Here is a 10247-nt window from a genome sequence, read left to right as displayed (position 1 = left end):
AACCCTCGTGCAACTGAGCCCCCGTACAACTCAACCCCCGTGCAACTCAACCCCATTTAACTAAACCCCCGTGTAACTGAACCCCCATGTAACTGTAACTGTGTGAAACCATGTAACCATGTAACTATGTGTCAACAGAACACAACTGATGAGCGAAAAGGGATGAAAGAGAGGGGTAATACCGAACTCTCAGCTACCATTCTTGGGAGACATCTGACAGTTTATAAGTGACCATGGAATTCCTGTGTTGTTTTAAAGTCAATTTTCTGTGAATAGGCAGCGTGGCGGCAGAGTGCACCTTGCGACGATATATCACATAAGTCCAGTTTTTGTCAGGAAAAAATTACTCAGTGATAATTTATTGCTCCCGCTAGCATTATGTGCTTCTAGGTCCGGGCCTAGGGACCTAGTGGTAAATCCAGGCCTGAGCGTGCACTTATTTTCTTTTGGTGAAAGTTCCTACTTAATACACAAATCCCTTTTTGAGATATGCCATTTTGAAAATCTGCATACACATAGTGTCTTTTGATTTAGTTCAAGTTCCACCTCAAATACCCCATTCTGTCGAATTTTCAACTTGATATGCATAGCCTTAATAGCGCTAGTTTAATAGTAGCAGAGGTCATAGTAGGAGCAGTAGAAGTAATAATAGTGTTGAATTAGTAGCAGTAGTAGCAGTATGAATAGCAGTAGCAGAAGGTAGATGCCCCAGAAGTTTCATCTTGATACGCTAAGCTGTTCCAAAAAAATTGCTGATACACCTGTATCAGTAATCTCTATGTTATTGTATGTTACCAATTGTTAACATTTAAGGTTTTTATACAGGGGATGATCGTAAAAACTTTGAAGGAGGCTCATTCGATTGGAAATTGAAATTTCAAGTTCAATTTCGGAGAGCCAAAGGTAACCACAGGACAATCAGCCTTTCCCTCTTAACCGACATCCCCCCTCCCAAATACATCCGATCAAAATAAAAACAAACATTTTGTTTAAAATAGACTGAAGATCAAATAACCATGCCTTTGGGGTTAACAACACCACCAGCAGTATCTGGGGCAAGGGCTGTAAGCTAGTTGCTCATTGCTAACACATAAGGTTTATGTAGAAAAACTTTTGTATGAACTTTGGGGGGGGGGCTCATTCGATTGGAAATTGAAAGTTCAAGTTCAGTTTCGAAGAATCACACCAAAGGACAATCAGCCTTTCCCTCTTAACCGACATCCCCCCCTCTAATGCATCCGATCAAAATAAAAACAAACATTTTGTTCAAAATAGTCTGAAGATCAAATAACCATGCCTTTGGGGTTAACAACCCCAACAGCAGTATCTGGGGCAAGGGCTGTAAGTTAAGCTAGTTGCTCATTGCTAACACATACGGTTTATGTAAAAAAAAATTGTATGAACTTTGGGGGGGAGGCTCATTCGATTGGAAATCTAAATGTCCAGTGCACTTTTTTAGAGTTAAAAGTGATCTGAGGCCTTCCACCCCACCCTATTTCTTCCCCAAATACATCCAATCTAAATTTTGGGCGGTCATTTTATTTAAAACAGTTCAAAGGTTAAATAATTATGGTTCATAGCCCTATTGTGTTTTACCCATTGTAAGTACGGTGGTTGAGTTGCACGAGGGTTCAGTAGCACGAGGGTTCAGTTGAACGGGGGTTCAGTTGTACGGGGGTTCAGTTGCACGGGGGTTCGGTTAAACGGTGGTTCAGTTGCACGGGGGTTCAGTTACATGGGGTTCAGTTACATGGGGGTTCAGCTACACGGGGGTTTAGTTAAATGGGATTGAGTTGCACGGGGGTTGAGTTGCACGAGGGTTAAGTTAAAGAGGGTTCAATTGCATGAGGGTTCAGTTGCAAGGGGGTTCAGTTGGCCGGTGGTTCAGTTGCACGGGGGTTCAGTTGTACGGGGGCTCAGTTGCACGATGGTTTGGTTATACGGGGGTTCAGTTGCACGGTGGTTCAGTTACACGGTGGTTCAGTTACAGGGGGGTTCAGTTACAGGGGTTCAGTTGTTTGGGGTTCAGTTACACGGGGGCTCAGTTACACGTACACCACAGGCATCGTGCATGGTTGCCAAAAAGACTGTTTAGCAATAACTCAAGAACAACTGGGGGTATTAATTTGAAACTTTCAGGGCTACTACTGTTACAACTTTTGCTCTTAAAATTATAATAAATCAAATGACTGCAAGGGTAGTCAGGTTGATGCAAGGGTATTCAAATGTATTCAGCATAGATATATATTTTCTTTGTTTTTTTTTAAGTGTTGTTTTTCAAGTCAACAGTTTTATTTGTGAAGTTTAAACTTACAGGGCTTGTTAACCAAAAGACAATATTTGTATCCCATTGCAGCTGCTTCTACTCATAACAGTACTAATGCTACTACTACTTCTATTATTACTACTACTGCAACAACTACTACTGCCACTAAAGCTAAGGCGACTGCTATTAATTTTACTGCAATTACTACTACTACTATTACTGCGGGTATTACTACTACTGCTACTAAAGCTAAGGGTATTAAGGTGAAAATTTGGGGACTATTGAAAATGTATTGAATTAAATTGGAACACCCTGTACCCACACAGGTTGTCAAGAGAACGTATCAGCGATGCTTTGGAAACGATGATGGTATTAAATTGAATCTTTCAGAGTTTGAAAGGGTATGTTGAAGAAACCAAAGGCTCTATATGCATACTACTACAAATACTACTACTGCTACTACAACTCTTGCTACGACGCAAGTTAGGGGTATTAAGGTGGAGCTTTGAAGGAATATTTAGGTGGATGTTGAAATAAACCAAAATGAACTATGAGTATGTAGATTTTCAATATGATGACGATGCAATATCTCAGGAACGGCTTACACTATTAAGTTGGACCTTTAAGGGTAAGTTGTGGCAGATTTTGAACTAGCCAGAAGGCACTATGTGTATACAATTAATAATACCAGCACTGTTACTGTAACTTATTACACTAAGGATGAAACTTTTAGGGTACGTTTAGGGAGTGTTTCAATTACACAAAAAAACTACATATGTGCAGGTATTTAAAAGGGCATATGAGCAATATCATAGGCAAAACTCTTAAAGGAGCTAATTCGATTGGAAATTAAATAACTCTAGGGGTATTTTCAACTCTATAATAGCTAGCAATATCATTGAAACTTTTAAAGCTGCTAATTCGACTGGAAATTAAAAGTCCTAGTGCCCTTTTTAAGAGTCAAAGTGATTGGAGGGTAGGCAGCCCACCTCCCAAGCCCATTCATTTCCTAAATACGTCCAGTCAAAATTTTGAAACAACCATTTTGTTCAGCATAGTAGAGTGGTCCAGTGACTACGTCTATAGGGATATTGGGTATATCAGTCCTCCATAGTTTATGTAATTTGCCCAGTATGCTTTTAAAACAAAATCATTGTGCAAAACTAAATCAAACGGCACTATGTGTGTGGCTGCCATTAAGACACTTCAGCGGTATCTCAAGAATCGCTGGGGGCTTTAAATTGAAACTTTTAGTGCCACTGCTGTTCCTCCTCTTACAATTTAAATAAATTAAAAGATTGTAAGTGTATTCAAGATGTCAAAGAGCATAGATAGAATTTTGGGGAATAGTGTTTAGTTCAATTACATTAAATAATACTATTTGTGTTAGGATTAAAAATTGTTGGAAAACTTCTCCAACATACACATATCAAGCCAAACTAGGAATTCTTAGAGAAGAAGCAAAAAAAATATAAATTTTGTATTCCATGAAAAGGACTGTACCAATAAAAAAAAAGAACAGAAATTAATATAAAAAACTTTTTCCACAAAGCAAGTTTTTCAAAGAGAAGACCAAGACTATGGGATACACTTCATGTTCTTCTTAGAGTTTGAGTCAAAGTTCTTAAAGATTAGGGCTTCCGAGTCCGATTTGTGATTTAGTACATGCTCCCCAGGGTTTATCCTAATCCTCTTTGTCGAAAACAAAATGATGTGTACGCATATTGACTACTGTAGCAAAAAAATTGTTGCGAGGTTTCAGAAACAACTTTGCATGTTGATATTACACATGAAAATACCATTAAATAAAATATAAACAATAGCGGAGAAATATGGTACCGAATTAAAAAAGAAAGACAAACAATAGAAGTATAATACAACAACAGCTGTGAATATTCAAAGTTGTAATTAGCTAAACGAATTTTAACGGTAAAAAAAAAGTAGCAGTTAATCTAAAAAACCAACTTAACGAAATTATAAATAATTTCTTATCGGTACATCAATGAAGACACTCACTACTGCTGTTTTATTGAACACCTTCGTGGGTAAGTGTCTAGTGTATTTTCTTGTGCAGGCCTATATTTTTTCAATGAGAGCAAAAGCATAGCCGAGTGTATGTACAGACTTATTTATAATGGATGGAGAACTAAAATATTTTCTTCTGAGTACGTAAAATCTGATTATATTGCTAGTAATTTATCTGTTTTTTTTTATGAAAATGTAGGCTATTAGCAATTTTTTTTTTAAAGTTATAAGGAAAGTGGGAACATACCCTTAAAAGCTGCAAAACTGTTGCAGTAATTTTACCATGTCTTAAAACCTAAAACAAAGGTCTTAGCACTAATATCACTTGCAGTTGATTTGTGTTATTACCAGTGCTTTCTCCAACAAAGTGATGACAGAATATTAAATCTAAAAAGGTGCTACTTTTGATTACAATTCAGCACATTTGTAGAAACCTGTGCCACTGTTTTTAGTTACATCTGTTTTTTTTTTTACTTCATTTGTGTCAAGACCAACGTAAGTAGGGACTCCATTTAAAACTAGAAGGCTCCAAAAAAAATCTCATAAAATCATAAATTCTGAGTCTATTTGCTATCTCAGAGCTATCATCCTATTTGACCTTAATTGTCGTTTTATGGCCCAATATGGCGATTTTTTTATTTTGTTTTTAATTATTTCTATTTTTTCTTATGTTATTGTGCTGCTTTATCATGAATATATTGTTTAGAATCGTTAGCAACTTATAGATTCTGTACTACTTCAATCTCTTTTTCTATATTAGATTGCCTAAAATATTATGAGAAATCAGCTTGAACCAATACCAATAATGTTTGATTGTCGGTTTTTCTTTTTACATTTCTTCCACCTATGATAACTTACCATCTAGTTATTTATCCATTTAGAAATACAAGAAACTGTGTTAATTTCATATTGAAAGTTTATAAGCAGAACCATGTATATTTCATCACATTTTGATCCTTCTTAACTGCATTGACCAGCTGATCCAGCTGCATTGACCAGCTGCATTGACCAGCATTGACCAACTGCATCTACTATTTAAGCATAGCGTATATCAATCGGAACAATGAAAATGTCAGAAACAATCATAGGAGTCATAGTGATAGCACCACTATAAGAGTGAAAAGGGCTGGTGCCCTTTTCAAAAAAAAAAAAAAAAGAATTGCATGCTGACCACTGGTCAGTGTAGCGCAGGTGCTGCTCTCCTGATTCTTTGCCTTCCCCCGGGAGTACGATGCGAGGTTGGGGGGAGTCATCCGACGCATCCCGTGTTTTTTCTCAATTTTTTTTCAGGTATCCGTTTAGAGCTGAATCAAATCTTGCTGAGCGTATAGAGTCACACTACTGACTACCTTTTCCAACTAAATAACCTAGACAGAAAAGTTCTTGTATTTGTTTTTGTGGTCAGAGCTGACTAATTATTTTTTGTTTAGGATGAAACTTCACCAGAATTAGCGTCACTTTAAAAAAATTTCGATGGAACCCTTACTCTCCACAGTAAGACTAAAAGTTGGTTCTTCAGAACTTGGTTCGATTCTCTATTAGTATCGGGGTTCGGATTGCTGATTGCAGTGCCTAAAAAAAAAAAAAAAAAAAAAAAAATCAAACATTCAATGTGGATAGCAGGGTATTACCCGATGAATAATAAGGTCTACAAGAACTGGCGGGATTATTACCTGTTAATTTCACCACCCAGGAAAAATCAATAAAGTAATATAGATAGCATAATAACCTCTCCCTGCGTAAAAAAAACTAAATAAAATTGGTGAAAAATCTTTGTTAATACAAAGATTTTAGTCTTTGGCCTCTCAGGCCAAAGACTAAAAATTTTAGTGAAAAATTAAAGAAAGATTTCTTGAAGGAGGAGGGGGGTTTGAAGCCTCATTTCGCTCATTGTCCGATCCAAATTTTTTACTTTTTCGGAAGAGGTCCTTCAAATCAATTTGGAAGTCCATCCCTTTAGAGGAATATGTTTTGATAGATGCCTTTAGGTTCCGAATTTTCAATAACTAGCAGACCTGACTTTAGACACCTTTGAGTCCAAATTTTAGTTAAGAGCCGCTTTTACTGAGGGCCCCTTTTATGCCACAACCAAACCAAACCAAAAAAAAAAAAAAACAGAAAGAAAAACTAAAAACTCACAGAGAACAACAATATATGTCCCCCACCCTTGAGTCACTTTGGAAACTAGACATTTATTCACTTTAGTCGCAGGAAGTATAGTATGGTTTATCCGCTACAAGAGTACTAATAATTGTGGATTCAGTTGTACTGTTTACATTTAAATAAATGTTTTGTTCTGTTTCTGAGAAAGGTTTTTTTAGGAGAGTTTCATAATCCTCTTTATTTTCTGCATTACATATCAATTCTCTAAAGGTAAGGATGAAGCCCTCTAGAGACTGAAGGGTTCTGGTAATCAAAAATGGTATTTTACACCAAAATGTTTCACGACAACCTTTGAACTACTATGGAGTCTGGTATCTGGTGTTTAAAATTTCTGTACATTTATTCACTTTAGTAGCAGGAAGTAAACTATGGTTTATCCGGGACAAGAGTACTAATAATTGTGGATTCAGTTGTACTGTTTACATTTAAATAAATGTTTTGTTCTGTTTCTGAGAAAGGGTTTTTTTAGGAGAGTTTCATAATCCTCTTTATTTTCGGCATTACATATCAATTCTCTAAAGGTAATGATGAAGCCCTCTAGAGACTGAAAGGTTCTGGTAATCAAAAATGGTATTTTACACCAAAATGTTTCACGACAACCTTTGAACTACTATGGAGTCTGGTATCTGGTGTTTAAAATTTCTTTACATTTATTCACTTTAGTAGCAGGAAGTTAAATATGGTTTATCCGGGACAAGAGTACTAATAATTGTGGATTCAGTTGTACTGTTTACATTTAAATAAATGTTTTGTTCTGTTTCTGAGAAAGGTTTTTTTTAGGAGAGTTTCATAATCCTCTTTATTTTCGGCATTACATATCAATTCTCTAAAGGTAATGATGAAGCCCTCTAGAGACTGAAAGGTTCTGGTAATCAAAAATGGTATTTTACACCAAAATGTTTCACGACAACCTTTGAACTACTATGGAGTCTGGTATCTGGTGTTTAAAATTTCTGTACATTTATTCACTTTAGTAGCAGGAAGTAAAATATGGTTTATCCGGGACAAGAGTACTAATAATTGTGGATTCAGTTGTACTGTTTACATTTAAATAAATGTTTTGTTCTGTTTCTGAGAAAGGTTTTTTTTAGGAGAGTTTCATAATCCTCTTTATTTTCGGCATTACAAATCAATTCTCTAGAGGTAATGATGAAGCCCTCTAGAGACTGAAAGGTTCTGATATTCAAAAATGGTATTTTACACCAAAATGTTTCACGACAACCTTTGAACTACTATGGAGTCTATGGAGTATAATATGGTTTATCCGCTACAAGAGTACTAATAATTGTGGATTCAGGTGTACTGTTTACATTTAAATAAATGTTTGTAATAAATTTTAATAAATGTACTACGCTCCAGTGACCGCAGATCAGTCACCGATGGACAAGTACTCGTACCTAGGTATTTATATCCTTCATTATAACATAATTTTTGGTGTGGTGTTTCAAAAGGCGTTGTGTTACATGATTTATCAAGCTTTAATTTACCATTCTTACATTAGCCGTTACACGTATAACGCTACAGAACAGTTAACGGTTTCTTCGGAAACTTTTACAATCAGATCAGTCACCATCATCATCAGACAGAAAGAAAAACTAAAACTCACAGAGAACAACAATATATGTCACCCACCCTTGAGTCACTTTGGAAACTAGACATTTATTCACTTTAGTCGCAGGAAGTATAATATGGCTTATCCGCTACAAGAATACTGATTATCTTGCATTCTTGTAATGTTTGTATTTAAATAATTTTTATTCTTCTGTTTTTTTTTTAAGAAAGAGTTTAGAAGAGCTTTATAATCTTCTTTCTTTTCTGCATGACATAATCATTGACCTTTAGGGGTAATGATGAAGCCTTCCAGAGACTGAAAGGTTCTGATATTCAAAAATGGTATTTTACACCAAAATGTTTCACGAAAAACTTTGAACTACTATGGAGTCTGGTTTTTAAAATATCTGCTATAATCGCAAAAGTTAAGTTATAAACCTTGCAGGGTTATTCTATCTGGATGGGGTTGAAGCCCATCTTGTGTAATGATATATTATGGCATTTTTTTCTAGGTATTGAACATATCAGTAAAGTCAAGTCACAATGGATACTTGAACCCATTGATACAGAGATATCTGACGACGAAGAGGCTTTGATAAAAGGTTGGCCTAAGCTTTGGCCCAAACAACATAACGGCGAAGTTATCATCCCTTACAAAATTGAAAAAAGCTTAACTGACGTTAGAAAAAACATATCTTTTATTTTGGATGCTTTCAAGCTCTGGGAAAAAGACACATGTATTCGTTTGATTCCTTGGGATGGAAAGCCAGGCCATATTTGTGGTTGGGGATCAATTTCGATTGCCAACAAAGGCTACCTTCAATGCTGGTCATCTCTTGGGAGGACATATAGCATGAAACAGGAAATGTCCTTGGGAGATGGCTGTTGGCGTGTTGGGACGGTTGCTCGTGAATTAGGGCACGCACTAGGCTTGAGAAACGAACATCGGCGGTCGGACAGAGACAAATATTTGATGTTTAAGAGGGAAGCTAACACCAAATGGTCTAAGATAAATCATGTTGGAAGCTTCAAAACTACTTATGGTTATTTATCTGTAATGCAAGTTCCAATTCCATCATGGAATCCCATCCTCCTACCTAGGGATCCGACAAAGGAGTATCTTCTTAGAGACCAGCAAGATAATGTTAGCCATTACGATAGGGAGCGTGTGGTTCACGCCTATGGCTGCATCAAGGAATGGGAAAAAAAGTGTAAAGTTCGAAACTATTGCCTAAATTATGGGTATTTGGGCCAAAATTGCAATTTAATTTGTCCTCCACAAACTTACGGAAGTGCCTGTGAAAGGAAACATGCTCTGACCCTGCCCGCGTACCCACCACCAGAGTGTGGTGGACATATCCAAAAGCCTGGAACGTATGCATCTGCTAAAGCTAAAAGCGGATTATGCATTTGGTGGGTTCAACCTCCAAAATGCCAAATAGCTATTGTTACAGCAACAGGTTTCAATCTTAAATGTCAGTCAGAAAAATTCGGCATAAGAAGTGCTAACATTTATGAATCAGATGAAGAATATTCATGTGGAAAAACGATTAAGCTAGGATCTAGCTAGGAAACAACATTTTGATGACCGAATGGACGAAGTCCTGCTGAAAATCGCAAAGCTCCAGCAGGAAAATAAACTTCTACGGTCGGAAAACAGGTCGCTCAGATCCGAGCTTTTAAGAGTTAAATCGACCGCTCTTCGGTCAGAACTATACTCAAGAAGTAACAATCTTGTTATCCACGGTCTAGAATCTTCAGATGGCGAAGATCTCCGTCAGAAAGTAGTCGGTTTCTTCGAATCAAAACTCGGAATAGCTACCACGAATGAGATACGGATGAATGTGGTATACAGAATTTCGAAGAAACCGTCAAATGCCGAGTCGTCTGGCTCTAGCGGTCCAACACTGAGAAACAGCGCGCAACGAAAAATTCCGCTGATCCGATTTTCGCTAGCCTTGAAAATTTTGATCGGTCAGAAATAATGAAAGAGTGTGGTAAACTGAAAAAAAATGGTTTTAGCGTATCTGTTAACTTGCCAGCTGATCTCGGGAAACGACGCAAAGAACTTTTATCACTTGGTTATAAGCTACGAAATTCAAAAGTAGCGAGTGAGAAAATAGCGGAAACGCATCTGATCCAAAAAGGGATCAAACTTTGGTTAGAAACCAAAAAATCAAAGACGGCTCAGTGGATGAAGTTTCCAGACAAATGCTACGATCCGCTCAAGCTCCCCCGCGCT

The 10247-nt window shown here is 36.9% G+C and overlaps 1 protein-coding gene across 1 annotated transcript; it reads left to right on the top strand.

Moving 5' to 3' along the window:
* The first annotated feature begins 2809 nt into the window (after nucleotides 1–2809).
* On the top strand, nucleotides 2810–9575 carry LOC148955670 (protein SpAN-like). The gene is made up of 2 exons (XM_089107877.1): nucleotides 2810–2894; nucleotides 8518–9575. Exons 1-2 carry the CDS (start codon nucleotides 2810–2812, stop codon nucleotides 9573–9575), a joined length of 1143 nt encoding a protein of 380 aa, XP_088964003.1.
* Nucleotides 9576–10247: the final 672 nt, after the last annotated feature.

This window comes from Artemia sp. Qi Xiang Cuo, chromosome 2 (assembly GCF_049724085.1).
Source record: "Artemia sp. Qi Xiang Cuo chromosome 2, ASM4972408v1, whole genome shotgun sequence".
Taxonomy (NCBI): domain Eukaryota; kingdom Metazoa; phylum Arthropoda; class Branchiopoda; order Anostraca; family Artemiidae; genus Artemia; species Artemia sp. Qi Xiang Cuo.
The sequence above is the reverse complement of the archived record's forward strand: the minus strand, read 5'-3'. Positions and strand labels throughout refer to the sequence as shown.

Excerpts from the sequence above, each read along its gene's own strand:
- LOC148955670 (XM_089107877.1), top strand. The coding sequence starts at position 2,810 with ATGAACTATGAGTATGTAGATTTTCAATATGATGACGATGCAATATCT. Across the intron at positions 2,895-8,517 it reads ATTAAGTTGGACCTTTAAGG|GTATTGAACATATCAGTAAA; the intron begins GTAAGTTGTGGC and ends ATTTTTTTCTAG.